At 39.6% G+C, this 19,560-nt stretch overlaps 1 protein-coding gene across 4 annotated transcripts in view; it reads left to right on the plus strand.

Annotated features, from left to right (window-relative positions):
- ERC2 (ELKS/RAB6-interacting/CAST family member 2) overlaps window positions 1-19,560 on the plus strand; it is a 974,163-nt gene that overhangs the window by 508,994 nt on the left and 445,609 nt on the right. For all 4 annotated transcript variants that reach the window (XM_057555674.1, XM_057555676.1, XM_057555675.1 and 1 more), the window contains one exon: window positions 8,259-8,394. In XM_057555674.1, coding sequence (XP_057411657.1) covers window positions 8,259-8,394 — 136 coding nt within the window. The remainder of the gene's footprint in view (window positions 1-8,258; window positions 8,395-19,560) is intronic.

The raw sequence follows: 19,560 nt of genomic DNA on the forward strand, positions 1-19,560 counted from the left end.
TCTCTCTGCACTCTATCCCTGGGGTCTTCTCTAACAGGCCCCTGTCATCTACTCTCTTTAGCTTAGGCTGTCAGTCATTGGGTTCCGTTCATACTTAGGGCAGTGCTCCACTGATATTTGGATGGAGGAGATTCTTCAGGGCTGGAGTAAGGGAGAACAGTTGAAATGAGTCAGCCCTTTGAAACGTCCCCCAAAGTGAAATATCTATTAGAAAAACAAACCCTTCTCTTGCTGATTGTGACCATCTTCTGCTGTGTAATCTGTTCTCTAGGTTTTCCTGGCTCATGTGGGGAAATCAGCAATGAGGGGAGTAGATATACACTTTAGAAGAGGGTTATTTGGGTCAGGGGGATCAGGCTGACATTTATAAGTTACCCACTGTGTGCGAGGGACTGTTTTAAGAGCGTTAGGCTTATGAAATCATTTAATACCCTCATCCCCCAGTGAGATAACTTGCCCAGGGTCACATGCTTAGTAAGGGACGCCTCTGTGATGAGAATGTAGCCAATCTGGCAGCAAAGTCCTTGGTCTTGGGCATCTTACTGTCTTGTTTCTTCACCTGATTTGTCTCAAATGATTCTCATCAGACTGAATGAGGAATAGCCTTATTGAATCATCTCCTCCAAGGAGAGTTTTGCTGGTGGGACCCAATACTATACGGTGAAAAGCTAGGACTTTCTTTGTCTCTGGGAAGATCCATTTCTCAGGTTTTCAAATCTGAACACTCCCTGCCCTTTAACACCTTCTTTCTTTAGCTATATTATCAGGTTCTGGGTATATCCAACTGTCCTGGTAAATGATAAATGATGTCACTTTAAGGTGTGTTGGCATCATGTGCTTTAACTGAAGGTGGCCTTGTCTCTGGAGCCTTGTGCAGCCCCAGACACCACAGAGGAGGTGGGAACAGAAAAGAGGGAGATGGGAGGGTACTTACCTCCAGGGAATGAAGGGAGAAAGGACTATAGGTAGGGAGGGGACGGGGAATCTATTGAGGAGGGAAGTCAAGAAGGAAAGCATGGGGAGATAGTGGGCATCCTGCTGAAGGGTTTTGGCAAGGACCTAGGCAGTCGTCAAAGCTACTGGCCAAACTGGTCGGCTGCTCTTGAGAGGATACTGCAAAATACAAAGTCCAAGAGATCTGGCTCGTTCTGGAACTTAGTCCTAAGACCTTGACCCTACTTGTTGCTCTTTGTTGGGGGGTGGGGAGGGCTAGATTCAAGTAGCCACAGCTGGCCAGATACTTTCTCTTTCAGGAAGGAATATCATGCTCATGATATTCAGCACATTTGTGCATGCTGTAAAAATATCTTTAGAATATTTATGATAGCTTTCTAAAATTTATAGCTATGCTGAAGTACTGAATGGTATTTACAAGCCTTAAAAAAAAATGGGATCATCTCAGTGGTTAAAAGTAAAAGCTTTTATTATGGGAAATTCTGTATGCAATACTCATTGTCAGCTTCCATTGTGTGTGTGTGGCCCATCTACTTGTGCAGTCACTTCAGGATCCCAGCTCACTTACCCATGCTTGTCGTTACCTTCCTGCAACACTTTCATTAGGATAACCTTCCAAGAATGTAACTTATCTTATTATTAAGGAAATCACAAGTGGAAACTAAATGTATGACAAAAAAGGGTTTAGTAATGCATTCCAAAGTCCATTGCCTGAGGTATTTGGAATACCTGCTATTCTGGTGTGGGAAGCAAGACACTAAGTATGTGTTCACAATATTGCACAAGACATGATTACATTCATATTGTAAACTAAGTGTGAGAGAGAGGGAACATACTGTAGTCTGCTCTAAGCATTTCACCTGTACTAATTCATCAACTCTTCACAATAACTCTATGAGTTACCCACAATTATTTCCATTTTATATGTGAGGTACAGAGAGGTTAAGAAATTTGCCTGTGGTCACACAGCTATAAAGTAGTGGACTTCTGATGGAAACCCAGGCAGTCTGGCTCCAGAGTTTATGCTACTAGCCCCTGCACTGCAGCTGCTCCTGGAAGATTCATATAACTCAGAAATTATCTTCCACAGTGGTTGTACCATTTTACACTATGAGTTAAACCTACATCTAGTTATTTATCCAAGAGAAATGAAAACATGTCCACAGGGGAAAAGAAGAACTGGTACAAGAATGTTCATTGCAAGCTTATTCTTAACAGTAAAAAATTGGAAACAGCCTAAATATCCACTTAAGAAGCGAATAGCTAATCAAACTGTGGTATATTCATAGCAATGGGATACTATTCAGCAGTAAGGTGGAGCTTACATACAACAATATGAGTGATACCAAAACCTTACCTTGAGTCAAAGAAGTCAGATACAAAAGAGCGTGTACTGCATGATTCTTTGAAGTTCAAGAATAGACAAAACAAATACATATAGATAAAAGTTAGAAGAGAGATTACTTTAGGGCAGGGGGAAGGGACGTGAGGCTGGGTGATGGCTAGGCTCTATATTTTGATTAGTCAAAAATCATTGACTTATGCACTTAGTATCTGTGCCTTTCCTTGTCTGTATTTATACCTCACTTAAACACATATAAATACATACAGTAAACTGTGAAAGCTCCCCCTTCTCCAGTCCAGTTACCCTTCTCAGCGATAACCATTGTTTACAGACTGGTGTGGAGTTTCCAGGAGTATATATACTTGCCATTTCCATTTGTGTGCCCATACACATCCCAGTAGGCTTTTATATTTTAACATAAATAAGGTCAGACTATATGTATTATTCTGCTACCTGCTTTCTTTTTTGATTAACAATACGTCTTGAACGTTTTTCCATGTCCATACTTCAGTTTTGCCTTAATGTCCTTAGCTAGCTTAGGATTCTGTAGTATGAATGTACTTGATTTCTTCAGCCAGTTTCCTTCTGATGGACGATTAGGCATTTTTCAAATTTTTACTTTTACCGTGCTACTATGAAAATTGTTGTACACATATATTTGTGCACATGTGCAAGCATTTTTGTAGGCTACTTTCCTAGAAGTGGGTTTGCTTGGGCAAAAGGTATGTACGCTGTGGTGGATACTTACAAATTGGTTTCCAAAAATGCTTTTGTCAATGACACTCCTGACCACATGTGAGAGAGCTGGATTCCTGCATTCTCTCCAACAATGGATGTTATCAATCTTTAAAGCTTTTGAGAGCAGATGGGTAAAAAATGACATCTTGTTTCTGCGGAGATTTTAAAAGGGAAGTTTTGATCTTCTAGTTTATATGCAAATGTACACTTACCCGTAGAGAAACATATGCATCTCCTGTCCTATGCTCCAGGCTATGTAATTCTAGAGAACAGTTCTCTTTCCTTTGGGAAGAAAGAAAAAGAAAGAAGAGAGGTACTAAGCCCTCAAACACAGTATGGTAAGTGGGAGAAAGTATGGTATTAAAGGCAGGAGAACTAAAAATCATAAAGGTTTAATTAAATAAAAGAGATCTCAAACCTGGTGAAAGTAGTATTTATTCTGAGTTTCAGAGAAGGTGTAGAATTTTTGAAAGTATTTGATATGGTTTCTAAGTTCAAAAAATATTATAGTATCTATTAGATATTAACATAGAGAGATGACAGTGACATAGGTGCAAGCATCATTCATTCAAATAAATATTTTTGAGGGCCTGATGCTCTCTCAACAGCAAGTTAGAGAATACTTTCTAATTTTAATTTGATGGACTATTTTAGTGAAAATAGCAAAATTCTGCTCATTTATTCCTTTTTTAAAATTTATTTTATTTGAGGTATTAATGTACAATGTTATGTTAATTTCTGCCATATATCAGAGTTACTCAGTTATACATATATATACATTCTTTTTTGGTATTCTTTTCCATTAGACTTTATTACAGGATACTGAATATTGTTCCCTGTGCTATACAGAAGGGCCTTGTTGTTTATCCATTCTCTATATAATAGTTTGCATCTGCTAATCCCAAACTCCAAATCTATTCCTCTCCACCCTCCCTCCCCGTTGGCAACCACAAGTCTGTTCTCTATGTTTATGAGTCTGTTTCTATTTCATAGATAAGTTCATTTGTGTCATATTTTAGATTCCACTTCTAAGTGATATCATATGGTATTTGTCTTTCTCTTTCCGACTTCACTTAGTATGATAATCTCTAGGTCTACCCATGTTGCTACAAATGGCATAATTTCATTCCTGTTTATGGCTGAGTAGTATTCCATTACACACACACACACACACACACACACACACACATCTTCTTTATCCATTCATCTGTCAATGGACATTTTGGTGGCTTCCATATCTTGGCTATTGTAAATAGTGCTGTAGTGAACATTGGGGTGCATGTATTTTTTTTGTTTTTTTTTTTTGTTTTTTTTTTCATTGTCAAAGAGACATTTATAATTTCCAATTAAAGTTGCTAATTAGCATGAACATCATGAGTTACTCTCACTGAATTGATATAGTAATAGACAAAACAAAGAAGAAATTTTAATTATTCTATGTAATCTTTTTTTTTTTTTTCACACACACACCTGCATGTATCTTTTGGAATTATAGTTTTCTCCAGATATATGCCCAGGAGTGGGATTGTAGGGTCATATGGTAACTCTATTTTTAGTTTTTTGAGGAACCTCCGTATTGTTGTCCATAGTGGCTGCACCAATTTGCATTCCCACCATCAGTGTAGGAGGGTTCCCTTTTCTCCACACCCTCTCCAGCATTTGTTATTTGTAGACTTTTTAATGATGACCATTCTGACTGGTGTGAGATGGTACCTCATTGTAGTTTTGATTTGCATTTCTCTAATAATTAGTGATGTTGAGCATCTTCTCATGTGCCTGTTAGCCATCTGGATGTCTTCTTTGGAGAAACGTCAGGCATTCATTCTTAATATGGTAGCCATTGTTGATCTTAATACCTGTTGGAATTTTTAAATTTAGTCCAAATTTGTTAATGATGGCTGAATTTTGAAAAGTGACATGACTTGCTTTATGAAACTGGTCAATTTAAGGCAAACATTGAAAACTGACCCTATCACTGTGCTCTCCAACTAACCTCTATCCACCCCCCCGATCCCGTAACTGCTTTTTAAAAGAAAAACTGTGCCTTGGATATATTTTTAATGGTGTTTCCTTTCAGAAAAAGTTCACTCCAAAAAAACCTTCTTTTCCCAAACATGGAGTAGGTCAGTCTCTGGCATAGCCTTGGAATGCCTGAGTTGCCTAGGGGGTGGGAGTTTGGGAGGTGGGTGTCAATGACACCTTCCCCTGAGGCAGTATTGCCAGAGGGCTTTGCAGTCTGTATCCCCAGGAGCTCTGCCTTCTTAAATTAGAGACAATTGAGATCTGTACTGAGTTTAGCATGATTTATGCAGTGTGAATTTACTCTTGCTGGTGGTAAGAGGACTGTTAAGTCACTTACAGATTCTATTCTTGGAAATGTCAAATTTATTAGTAGCAAAAATCACTATGGTCATTCCTTCTAGTGAGCGTCTGTGGGTGCATTTACTCTTCTCCAAGGGATCTCAAATTTTTAAATTTCATGACTTCTCTATCTGCCTCCCTGTCTCTCCTCCTACTCTGTAAGTTGCTGTTTCTGACCTGTGCTTCAGGCAGACTTATGGCTTCCCTGAGGGGCACCTGAGAGAGATTGTCTAGTAGATGAGGTGCTGATCACCTGTTCCTAGGCCCCCCTACTCCTTACCTCTATCCTACCTCTGGTAGAGCAATTTTTCCTTCCCTTTTTAACTTTCAAGTAGGCTTTTACTAGAAGAATCACTTCCAATGATAGAAATACATTTGAAAACCATAGCAGTCCTGCAAAGGAGTTTGAACACTGTGTATGTATCTCTTGATGTTCACGTGTACAGAGACAAGATGGTCATTCTTATCACCTTACTCTGCACTGATCTAATTGGCCCAAATCCTAAGCAGTGCCATTCAAAACCCAGCTTTTCTTTTCTAATCACTGGTGTCCTAAGTAAGACAGTATTTGAAGGAATGGTTGGAGAATGCTGATGATCAGCCTCCATCACAGAGTCTGAACTTCAGCTTCTCGTTTTTCTTAGCTACTCATTCTTAATTCAGGAAAGCTTTCAGGGATGCATGGATTTTGAATTTGTTTTTTTCTTTTTGGATTGAAAAAACACGCAGTATCCCAGGAGGTAAGGTCTAATATGTTCAAACTGCTCCAAGAACTATGTGGGAGTTTTTTAACAGTGCAAATGATGTTTGTAATAATAATCAATTTTATTTATCACTGGTACTTGCAGGGGAAATATTTAGCAATTAGCTCTGTGTAAGTGTGTATTTCAAAGTAATAAAAAATATTTCTTTATAAAGATGTTCTCTAATTAAACAGCCTCCCTAATATTGCTGACCTCTCCATCACATTCTGTTACTGAGCACTGATCTTATTTCCTAAGCAACTAGAAAATGTGCTTGCCCTGGGTTAGCATGAGCTTCGGAACTACTATATTCTTATTCAGTTAGGAAGCAAGAGGCCATTCTTAAGATCTTTATAGTAACCAAAAGACAATCTCCTAAAAGTAGATTAGTGAGTAGACTTAGTTCATAGTTTCATATGTATGCATTACTGTATCCTGTAAAAATGAGAAATATCAGGCAGTGATTATCAAATCCAAATAATGACTAAGAAGATGGTTATTCGATCTCACCTTTTACCCCCTTAATAAGTGCGACCAGGAATATTAAAATCACTGCTTCAGTTGGTTCTGTAAATATTTATAAGGAGCCAAAGTGTTCTGAATATTTTTATTAGCAGGATTTCTAATAGATTTTTTGGCTGAATAAACAATTCTCTTGAACTTCGTTTTCTTGGAGTGGGAGGGAGTAGGGGAGTATATAATTTTATGAGGACTAGAAATAAGGGTTTCTCGTTGAGCGTGACTTCCACCTGGTTATGAATGGTTTCCTCTGGACATGTTTGCTGTTTATCATCTAGTTTTCATCTCATTCATAACTTTGCAAGAGCAGTGATTCTCAATACGCTTCTTTCGGGAGTCAGGGCTCAGTAACAGCCGCTGACTCAGCAATGCTGGGGAGAGGGCACAGAGGGATTAGCAAGGACCCCAAGTGATTCTGCTCTGTGGCTCTCCTCTTTTGGAATCACTGCTTCTGAGCTCTCTGTACTGCCCTCCTGCCTCCTCATGTGTTGGATTAGATTTATAGCAGCTGCTGTCGACATGGTTGCCTAAATCTGTGGAATGTTTTGCTAAACACTACTGGTGAAATAGTCCACATTAAGTCTGTAACTCCCTCCAACACACACACGTTTTTTTAACCTGTCCTCTGTCTTTAGTCTTTTACTCACTTGATCACTTTATGATTTTGCACTTTGACATCCTATAGATTCATTAAGATCTTTTATTCCAAGCACCCGGGCTTTATTTAACATGGTGATTAGCCAAAGTGTTATTCTGTTTGAGCTAAGTGGTGACAGTGTATTTGATTGGAGCCTTGTAATTATTATTTTAAAATCAAAGTAATAGATTATGACCTCGAAATAGGAATGTGATCCAAAAGAATAATAGTAATTAGAAAAGCAACCACTTAGAAGAAAGTAAATGCCCCATCACAGACCACAGGGGCCTCTGTGCCCTGAGTCCCACCTACCTTTGCAGCCCCATTTCCTACCTCACTTCTCCCCCAACCCCGCACCTTCCTGCCCACGCTCCCACCCCACCCCACCCCCGCCTTGCCTGGACTAACCTCACTGCAGCCTTCCAGTTTATAGAAGTAACTGTGTTCTTTCCTGCCTTGGGAATTGCACCTGCTGTTCTCTCTACCTGAGGAACTCCTCCACTAGTGTCTCCTTGGCTGGATCCTTCGAGTCTCACCCATAGTCTCGTCTCCTTAGGGAGGCTTCCCTGGCCGCAGTGACTGCAGTCATTCCCACACCCCACTGCCTGTCCACACATAATGCACGTCATCATCTCTCACAGCATCCTATTTATTTCCTTCAACATTAGGAATCCTAAGTTGTGTCTCCTTGGTACTTGTCTGTCTCCCCCACTGGACTCCAAGCTCCGTGAGGAAGATGAAGACTTTACCTTTCTCATTCACCACTGCAGCCTCATTGCCATTCTGGCACCTGGCATTGAATGAGTGCTCAAGACGTACTTGTGGTTGAATGAATGGAATGTTCTGAGGTCCTAAATTTTTCTGAACCCGTAGCAAAATATTCTATACTTAGTACTTCTATTATGATAACACATTATCTTCCAGTGGTTGAATTTAACCAAACTGTGCTGACTTTTCTCAGGCATATGAAGGATCAGAATAAGAAGGTGGCCAACCTCAAGCACAATCAACAGTTGGAAAAAAAGAAGAATGCCCAGTTACTGGAAGAAGTCCGCAGGCGAGAGGATAGCATGGCTGACAACTCGCAGCATTTGCAGGTGAGCCCAGCCTTCTCCTCTTAACCCTTAAATAATTGGAGATTGACTCCCTCCAACATGTACTCCTTGCTGTGGGAAAATATGCATGGAAATGGTGGACTTGCCTTTGCTCTGAGTCCAGCACTAACAGTGTACTCCCAGGGAGCCAAATAGGTCTTTCAAGTTCAAAGCATCATTTTCAAAATAGTGCCCAAGAAAGGCCGGCTACGGTGGAGACTACTAATGCTACACACAGTGTCTTGGTTCCTGTACCTCACCTTAAAAGGCAAGGGCTGCAGTTATAGATTTGGCAAGAAGCTTCAAACAGAAATGTCTTCCTTTTAGAATTATATTGAACTTGTTTTGGTGTCAGAAGGGAAATGTATGAGTATTATCACAGAAAGTATTTGGAAGAGGATGCATTAAACTGACTTCAGACAGTTTACAGAACTGGTTTTGTTGTGTTCAAAACTCCAAGGCTGTGATCATTATTCTGTCTTTTCTGTGGAATATAGTTATCTCTGAATGGATGGCCTATCTCGGAAACCAACTGGCTGATGGAAAACACCAATTTTTCCTCATTAACCATCCCTGTTTTTGGCAAAAGAGCTCTCCCCATGTGTTCAATAAAACATTCAAGCTAAAACGGGGCATTTGCTTTGAAGTCCCTTTATTTATTCCAGTGTGCCTTTAAACAGAGCAGTTCAAGTTCGAGTTGGCCAGAGTTCATGTTAAATTCTGCTTATTAATTAGTGTCTTTCTCTAGTTATATATTAGGTTTCCTCCTTGGAGATAGAAGAAGTTAGATAATTTCAATATGTACTCATAATTCATTTTTTTAATTGACCAAAAGAGAAATAAATAATTATTCCAGAGTAGGAAATCTAAGGAAATGTCTTGCACAGAACATGGCACAAGGTGGTTACTTAGTCAGTATTAGTTTCTTTTTTCTTTGTGTCCTGGAGGTGCCTTAATGGTGTCAGTGAAGCCCCTTTACATCGATGCCTGATTTGGATAGCATGATAGTAGCATCAGGTCCTTTTTTCACTCCTGGGATCGTCTTAAGATGGACTTGTAGTTTATTTGAATCCATGGCTTCCTCAATGTTTTTGACACCCAGGGTTTTGGGTGTTAATTCTCCCATGAATCTTATGAGATGTTATATTAGAGCCTACAAACTGAGATAATAATAACTAAAATTTGCAGAATTTTATTGCCTTGTCAGACATGTATTCTTATTTATTCCTCAACAGTAATGTTGGCAATTTTATATCAGGTAATACTAGAGTCTCAGAAAAGTTATGAAGTGGCATCCTAGTAAGGGGTGGACATAGATCTGACTTCAGGTCTTCCTGCCTTCAAGAAACTAATGTAGAGGAACAATAACAGTAGTGGATACCATTTATTGAATTTTCAGTATGCTGTGTACTGTGCTATGTACTTTATAGCACCTATTAAATTCTTATGTCAACTGGGTTAGTTGGGAGTCTTATTTCCAAGTGATAGGAACACAACAACCTGAACTAAGCAAAAATAAAAAATAAAAAAGTGGGGGTGAATCTGTTGGTTCAATCAACTGAAAAGGTCAGGAGAGGAATTCAGGTCTGACTACAGGCAGATATTCAAGCAATGGCATCAGGAAACTGTCTTCATTCTACTCACAGGCATGCTTTGCTCTTTGTTGCCTTGAGTCTCAGGAAGGCTGTCCACAGTGATGCCAACTATGGCCACCAGCAGCCAACCTACATTCTATAAGTGCAGCCACCACAGGGGGAGGAGAAAGGTTCTTTCTGAGTAGTTCTAGCAAAAATTCAAAGGCCGATAGAATAAATAAATTGGGCAGGCCAGGATCAAGTTATATGATTACCTGGAACCTAGGGGGAAAGGGTTAACGTCACCCAAATCTGCTGGGCTGAGATTGAGGACAGGTGATCTCCCACAAGAAAAAGAGGAGTTCTGTTCAGAACAGGTGCTAGGCAGGTAAAATCACAGAGATCCACTATAACCATAATGAGGGGTATATTCACTACCATTTGTTACATGAGAAGAAGAAGGCCGTTAGAGGTTAAGTAACTTGCCCAAAATTATTTAGCTAATAAGTGGCAAAGTCAGGACTCAAATCCAGATCTGACTGTCTTCAAATAGTGAGAGTTCTGGAGAATTAAGAGAGGAAGGTAAGAAAACTGTGGAGTGGCAGAGAGACTTCATGGGATAGATGGGATTGGAGGTGAATAAGTTTGACATGGAAGGAACAGAGGAGTAGGGAAGGCTCACTGGCCAGGAGAACTATCAGAGAAAGTACAGAGGCTGCAGAGAGCAAGGTACAGTCAGAGCACAAAACATAATAGACCAATTGGTCATGGTGGCAGTGAAGTTAAGTGTTGTTGTTATCTTTCTTAGCTGACTCTGGAGCTAGAATGCCTGGGATTCAAGCTTTAAAATGTACTAGCTGAGTGTCCTTGAGCAGGTTACTTAACTTCCCTAAGCCTCAACTTCCTCATCTGTAAAATGAGAATAATAATTGCATCTACTCCAGAGTTATTGTGAGGATTAAAGAGTTAATGCATATAAAGAATTTAGAACTGTACTTGGTATAAGCTATGGTCAAAATAAGTGTTAATGATGAACTGTTATTATAGTAACAAGGAAAAGATAAAAAACATTTTTTAGAATGTTTATTACATGCATGGGTATTTATATAGTTCTACTCTGATATGCACTGAGCATCAAAGTTTTTGTTTTTTCTATATATAGTATTTTTTTCTTTTCTAAGGACACATCTAGTTATGGAAATTAATGTCTTGTTTTGGCCCATGAACTTTTGTATAGCAATATTTTCATAAGGGGCCTTGATAACTACCTCATAGGCATATTCATAAAAGATAGCATGGTCTGGAATTGCTTAGTTGCATTCCTGACCACCCCAAATAAAGGATAGCATTTGAAATGCAATAAAAAGTAATCACGATTAATTTTGATGAAAATGTCTCTGGTTAAGGTTAATAGAGAGTGAAACTCCCACTTTCCTGGATTGTTAAGCAGATGTACTCAGATGCAATAATTACTGCCTTTTGAAGACAGAACTTTCCTTTCTGGGGGCACTTGATTTTTTAGTATTGCTGTTGTTTTAAGTACTTCCTGTTCATAAGTTAGCCTATTAATCCCTTTAAGTATCAGTCAACTGGGATCTGGTTTGGTTGGTTGGTTGGTTGACTGGTTGGTAGATGTGGGATTGGCACTTACTAAATGTGATTGATTCTACACCAGCATTTTGTAATGGTTGGACACCCTGACTTCATGATTTCAACCAACCAAATAGGTATTACATCCAGAAAAATCTCAGGTAAAGTACTACCTGCAATAATAATAGCTGTTCACTTAGGCTCCAAAGAGAGATCAAAGAGATTCATCCAGTTGGTATGAAAATTCGAGACAAATTTGAATGTAGATAGAGTGACCATGTTATTTATTGTCCAAACCAGGATGTAGGCAAAAAGTGGGCCATTTCAGTCAAACCTAGAAATATAGTAATGCTAAGAAACATTTCACAAACTCACCCTTCTTTAGTTCCTAAGTTTATATTTTTATGTCAGGAATTGCAAACTCAAATGCCTTCACGGTCCAGGCTGTTCATATAAGTAAGAAACAGATTTGCACCTAAGAAAATTTATGATGTCTGGTTCTTTCAGCTTGTATTTTTTTTTTTTTTTGGTAGAGATGTATCAGTTAGCAATTGCCATAATAATGCTGTGTAGCAAATCACCCCCAAACTCATTGACTTTAAAGCATCAGTAGTTATTCTCACAGATTTTTAGGTGAACAGAGTAGCTCAGTTGCTCCAGGGTGGGCTAGGGTGGGCACGTCTGCTTCTCACTCAGGTCTGTGGGTGGCCAGGGCAGCTCTGTTCCACGTGTGTTTAGTCCGAGACTCAGGCTGGAGGGGCATCAGCAACCCAAGGGAAACTCTTCTGATGACAGTAGCAGAGGCACAAGACAGTAAACAAAAACATGCTAGGCCTCATAAGGCCTAGTCTTTAACATTATGATTTTTCACCCGACTTCAAGGCACATGTATAAGCTAATAGTCAAGGATTGGTGAAGTACTCTCTGTCCATGAACAGAACATTGTAAAGAAGTAGATACAAGGAAGGGTGAAGAATTGAGACCAGTCACTCAATCTGTTAAAAGAGATAAGGTTTGGAGAAACATTTCTCTATTATAGGAAAAACAATAACATAAACATAATGAAAAATTACAGCTGCAGTGGCCTTAGTTTATGGATGTAATTGAGAGTGATGGAGACTGCAGGGAACTCAAGAGCCCATGCCTCATCGAAAGAGTTGGGACCACTAAGCTTTGGCTGGATGTTGCCACAAAGGTGGGCCTAGGGTTGAGGGACCTTCTGTTTGTCATAAAATGTGAATTTTTATGTGAAATCCATGGATTTTAGAAAATTGGTTCAATTTTTTAAAGCACTCTGTGGGCCCAGTGAAGCACATGTGCTGGTGAATTGACCATTGGTTTGCAGCCTCTGTTGCACAACCTCATGCTCTGATCCCACTGGTTTCATGTGGTGTAAATAAAGAGACTAAGAGTGCACCCTAGCTAGATCAGCTTGACCCATCGAAGACGGATGGCAGTTCAGCGTGTTTGTGTGAGTTTTTTTTTTTTGTCAGAAAGTACCTTGAATAGCTTGAGTTATTGTTCCCCAGAGGAATACCCACAATCTATAGGAATAGAGAGTGTTCTTAATTTAAGTTCTAAAAAAAAGTTTTTTTGAGAATTGGCAAAGAGAGCAGGAAGGGAAAGATAAAGACCCATGGAGCTGAACTGTCCAGTGTTCCAATAGTGGCCCTTATTATTTTTAGCTCAGGACCTTGAGTAAGGCAGAGAATCTCTCTGACCCTCACTTTTTTCATCTGTAAGTGGGTATTACACTCTCTACGTCCATGGGTGGGTTAAATAAGATGAGGTTTATGAAAGAGCCTAGCATAGTACCTGATCTGTGTGGCGTTCAGTTATTAGAGCTTTCTCCCAGAGAGACTGATAATGAGCTTTTAAACATAGAAGACAGTGACCATTGGGAGTATCACCCAACAAATACTTTCCAATTATTTTACACTGATGAGTAATACAGATATAGAGCACACACTAGTAAATGAAAGTTTCCAGTAAAGCATTAAAAAAACATTTTGGGCAATAAGGAGGAAAAATTAAAACATTTTTCAAGTTTATGTTGAATTGTGTGTGAAAGTAAGATGTGAAAGATCATGATTTTCTTGTATAATTCTTTAGAACTGTTCCCCAGGACACAGATTATAGAGCATAATATTTATGTCTGGCCTTGGGGCTTTGGGCTTCTGTGTGTCCCACTAGAGCCCACATGAACATTTTTCAACAAGGTGTTTTGCCGAAGATTCACCCTAAATCGTCATTACCAGAATGGGGTGCATTCCCCACCCCCTGGCCTCTAGCTATTTCTTGCTGAGTAAATATGCCAATTTGAAGTCCCAGTGGACATCTTTGTAGATTTTGGCTGCATTTTTCCCTGTGCAGCTTATCGAGTTAATGAACTAACATTCTAAGAAATACATGCGCCAATATTTTATGCTTCTTTTCTGTTGTATGTCTGCAGAATTCTCTTCAATTTATTGCTTGAAAACTAAAGTCTGTCCTTGTATGCTTCCGTTTCCAAATTATAGGTTCCCAGGGAACTGTAAAGTTTCTTCTCTGCCAGTGGTTAAACCCAAGTGTGATCAGTTTAAAAAGCAAATGAATGTTCCCATTTGTTCTTGTCCTTTTAGTAAAGTTCTAAAAAATAAAAAAACCTAGAAAGACAATTTTATTTTTCAATTTGTGCAACTCTGTGCATCCAGTATCTTTTTTCCAGCGGGACTTCCTTTACTTTGCTCCTCCAATTAGAGTTGGAATCCGCTAACAGAGGAAGTGTAACAAACAACATAAACCTCAAAAATGCATAGATTTCAGCAAAACATATAGTTCTTTATGAAGTTCCCAAGCTTTGCTAAGTTTTTTCTTCACAGAGGGACACGTATGTTTTAAGCAGCAGTTTTTAAGCCTCATATCTGTACGTTCATCTCTCTAAGTCACTGAGTTAAGTTCAATTCCCTAAGCTTAAAATTGTTACTGTAACTGTGATCTATGTTCATGTGTTATGGTACACTTCTAAGTACTGCCATTGGAAGAAACCTGACCAGCAGAGTTAAGAGATTCATCATTGTCAAAATATGATTATTTAGTTCCTAGTTTTCCATGGCTGTTCTGTTGGCATGGTGTAGAGTGACTTAGGAAGGCTCCATTTCAGCCGTCTTGTTCAACATATGGAAAGATGAGAAAAGTCATCCTAACATAGGTTTAAAAGAAAAATCCACATTTGTTCAAATTTTCATTAGAACTTAATATGATTTTTTTTTTAATACTCCGAGGTGTTTTATTTCTTTTGTCTTGTGATTTTCTACCGTGATGGGTAGAGATTGGGAAGTTCCATTAAATTATGGATAAATTCCATCGTGTTGTTGACATGTGGACTGAGCTTCATCCAACATTTCCAAACTCTGTTCATGGTTTCAGACGATGAGAAATACTCAAGTATTTGCAGGTCTGCGGAGGACACAGAACATTGGCGAGGGTGACTGCGGGTTAGTACAGAAGTGCTTTCTTTTCTTGGGGATTTATTTTGACATTTGTTTTTCTTTCACACTATAATCCCCCACGAGCCAAAAAATGACTTTTGTTGTAGCAGGTCCCTGTAGGCATTCTCAGAAAATCTTATTTGACAATCGGTTTCTAGTAGCCTTGAGTTGAAGTCAGTTACTCTTTGTAGTAACTCATAGACTGTCAGGGATGACAAGGCATCCTGTGCAGTGTATTTGGGAGCTAACCATTTGTTACAAATGTTCCAAGAAGCCAAGTGAAATCATGTAAATAAGACTGTTGTATGCGGAGTTTTTCTTCTTTCCTCCCAATAAAGTATTACTTGTTTTTCCAAACGTGCATGCGGTAACTTGCATATTTCTTCTGAGAAACGTCTTCTGCTTTTTCCTGAGGATTTGTGACCTAATCCTCCACTTCATATAGCCCCTCTGTACAAACACAATATATTTCTGTGGAAAAGAGAGGTTTACCCTTAATCAAGTGTTGCCTAATCTACCTACTAAATTACCCCCTGGAGACAGAGTGGAGTTCATTATTCTTTGCTGCAGGGTTTTCATGTTTCGCTCCATTTGTGCCTCTTCGGCAGTCCTCAGCAAAGTGGATGTTTGTCAAAGACAGAAGATCCTGCAGAATGAAATGTAACATATTTGTCAGATGAAATCACTGTTATAATGGGAGTAGAGTCTTGAATGCTCTGGAATAACAAAGCTTGAGGGGATGGGGGCTGGAAAAAGAAATCTTGCTAGAATGATCTTATAATCTTATTCATTTAGGTGGAGGTTCCTTAGGAGGATGAGACTTTTTTTTTTTTTTTTTAATATTATCCCATTTTTGTGCTTTTGGTCCCAGAAATACAAATCGATAAGGGGAAGGCAACCTGCATCCTACTATGATCTCCAGTGAGAATTAGAAGCAGACGTAGATGTGCCAAAGGAAGGGTGTGCTTCAGCTCTCGGGAGAGGGGGGCTTGCTTTGTAGAGCCTGCTTTTCCTCTGTTTAACTTTGACCTCTGGGTTTATTTTGAGGTGAGGTTTGGGCTGTAAACTGGAGACATCATTTTTATATGTTTATTAAAATCACTGCTGATGATCAAGTTAGCCAATAATAACAATAATGCAGCTCAGCCAGAGCCCCGTGTGCTTCTCAGAGTGCCTTCATGGGGTGATATTCCTTTCCCAGGTGAAAGTTTGTGAACCAGAAATCATGCTTTAAAAGCCACGGAGAAATGAGACTTTTAAGGTGTGTACTTGGGCGTATGTTTTTCTTCTATTCTGCTTGAATCCATACCATGTGCAGTATAATTTTCAAGGTAGACACAATGAAGGCATTACTGAAGAACCTACACTTTGAAGGCAAGGGGACTGAAAGAAGCAAAAAGTTCTGATAGCACACCTTATTATTTTTTCAAAGGTAGAATTTACATAATAACTCACACACGTGGGATTCTGGGATTCGGTAATCCCTAGGGGCAATCGTGTTCAGCGTGCATCAAAAAAGCCAGTCCAGTTAAACCAGCTCTTCCTGGCCAGGGTAATTATGGCAGGTTTACCCTGAGATATGGCTACCAGAGGTTAGTCATGGGGGCACCTGCAGATCGCAGTGCATGTCACCCTGACATCAATAACCTCTTTCTAATAGATGTTGGTATTTCAGACCATCGCTGGCCAAGGTGGAGACCTGGGCATGGTTAATTTTTTAAAAATGTTAACTTTGACTTATGGCTTGTCCAAAGCATTGCTAAGCTGTATATTCAAACACTCCAGATTATGGAAATGACAATCAATGACATGGGCAATGATTTAGATGGAAATCTTGCAAAAAGAAAATACAACTCTAAAGTCTTGTTCCTATTCACTTAATAGTCTCTCCTGTAATATGTGTTTGGGAAGTTGGTAATCTGGATTTATGACATTTTTAATTTCTTCTCTGCTATTACACTCTCCCTCACTTCTTATTTATGTTGCCTGAAAAAACCCTGCAGGGTTAAGCAATCATACGTTTTTCTTACTAGAAAGGACCATAGACTTTGTTTAATACAAGCCCCTTGTTTTGCTGATGAGGAAAGTAGGGCCCAGCAAAGGCAAACAACCTGCCCAAGATCCCAGAAGGAGTTATTGGCCAAGGGGAGACCAGATCCCAGGCCTTCTGCATTCTTGTCCAGTGCTGTTTGTGCAGACCTCTGTTTCCATAAGATACATCTGCCTTTAGTAGGATTTGAACCATTAACCCAAAGGTCCAAAGATCAGGCCTGTGCTCCCTCAGTGCTGGATTTTAGATTGACTGTCTAAGACAACATAAAATTACCCCTCACAATAAACTAAGCTTTATGCATATTTTATAAACAAGATATTCTGTCTTCTCCTGTTCTCTCTTATGTTTTTAAAATAGAGTAAATAAAGAAGTGGCAAATTGGCAGCGAAGAAAATTGCTATGAGAACTGTCTATGAAGCTTAGGATACTTTAGATGATAAATAAAAATTGGTTTAAGTTTTTCTATCTTTGCCACTTTTTCTCATTCACAGAGTCTGGTCACCCATAAAGAGACTCAGGAAGTCTCTTATCATGGAAAACAAGTGTGGATTGCTTAGAGAATTCAACAGTAACAACGATAGCTGCTACTTTTTATTGAGCAATGAACTAGGCCAAGGGTAATGTCTTTGGTTGAGTTCCTTGGGAAATTTAGAATCTGAGATTAGTACGCAGGGGGTTGGTTGGGAGTGCTCTCAGGAAGGGAGGGAAGCAGGATTGGGCACGGGAAGAAATTGAACTGTAATGTAGTGGCAGCAAAGGCCTCAGCAGTTCCTATCAGTTCCTCTGGAGTTGGGGTGGCCTTTTGGATGGAGTTGAGCCCAGTTGAGATGAGAGTGCTGGGCCTTTGTAACCCCTCATCAACAATCAATGGATGCACACAACCCCTGGGGAGGGCAAGGCAGCTCTCAGGGAGGGCATGTCCCTTGCAGCTGGGGAACGAGTGCCTTAGTCCAGAAGAGGAATCTGGGTAGCGCACCACTGCATCTACAGCAAGTATCCGGTATGTATGTTGCACTCTCCCCTTTGACACCCACAACAGACAAACACATCTGATCTCAGGACTCCTGCCCACCCAGCTTCATAATTTTCTCAACACAAGCAGCTGTTAAAAACCAATCCTAGTTGGCCAAATTGCTCTGTATACACATTGACTTGTTTAAACTTCCCAACAAACAAATCAGGTTGCTACCATCTTTGAAGCCGTTTTTACAGGTGAGAAGATTGAGACTTGGTGATGTTAAACAAGAGAAAGAGCTGGCATTTTTCCTCAGGTCTCAACTACAGTAACTATAGCAACAGTGAAAATAATGGTCAGGCTACTCCAAAAACAGGTAGAAAAGTTAGATGACATAACCTTGGGTAAGGAGGCTTCACATGGATTTTATAGGGTACTGGTTAAACTTCTTTTAATTAATGGGATAGACTTAAATGCTTCTTAAAAGCCTCTAAAGCTCTGCCTTCATGTTGCCTCAGTTCAGCAAGCAGTCCCACTGATGTTTTTTGAGGACTTTTGTGTGCAAGGTGCTGTGCTACCTGCTGGGCATTTAACAATCAGTATGATAAAATTCTTTACCCTTGAATATCTCAAGATCTTTTCTTCTGACTAAAGGTGTCTTTCCCAGGCATCTTATTTGCAGCAGCTTCTGTAAGTAAACTAGAGAGTGTGTTCCTGGGCTGTTGCTTGTTCCGGGATGGAAGGTTTGAAACAGGTAACAATGAGGATGTTTCTGTAGCTGGAGACTTGGTGAGCCACAGCAGAAGCTCCAGAAGGCCTTATGTAGCACAGCTCTGCAGTGGGGCTTCTAGTGTCTGAGTGAGTGAGAGATGAAAGTAGCAAGGGAGTTGAGGATCTGGATTCTATTCTAGGCTCAGTCTATAATTAGCTGTGTGACTTTGAGCAAGGGATTTTTGTTCTCTCTGAGTCTGCTTTTTTGTCTACAAAACAGGAGGCTTATATTGAGATAAGGGCCCTTTCAACTCTGAAATCCTGGGGTCCTGGGACTAACTGAAGGATGCATACATGTGATGAATTAAAAGTGCCACCTGAGAGGGTAGTTCATGGTCCCACTGTCAATGCTGCTGCCCAAATAGAGCATTCATGTCAGTGGTAGGGATGTCTTCGAGTTGGGAATCCAGGAAAATGGGGGAAATTCATCTCCTTCAGTACCAGCCCTGTAGTATAATACATGGTTTTAAATATAATTTATTCGAAGAACTCATTCTGTTTTCCATCTGAATTGCAAGGACTGCCATTTTTTGAAGACTTTTGTAGGGTGCACTAAAACATTGTTTTCTTTCTTTAGAGTAGTTGGTTATAATAATACATCCACCAATTGTTACTTTTTTTGGTATAAGATAAAGATTAGCACTGTGACAGTCTGGACACAAGATAAACAATGCAGGAACTCCTCAGAATTGACCTACTTGGGTTACAGACTTATTTCTCAAGGGCAGGAGCTATGTGGCTTTTAAATGTAATTAT

The sequence above is a fragment of the Balaenoptera acutorostrata genome, chromosome 10 (assembly GCF_949987535.1).
Source record: "Balaenoptera acutorostrata chromosome 10, mBalAcu1.1, whole genome shotgun sequence".
Lineage (NCBI taxonomy): Eukaryota > Metazoa > Chordata > Mammalia > Artiodactyla > Balaenopteridae > Balaenoptera > Balaenoptera acutorostrata.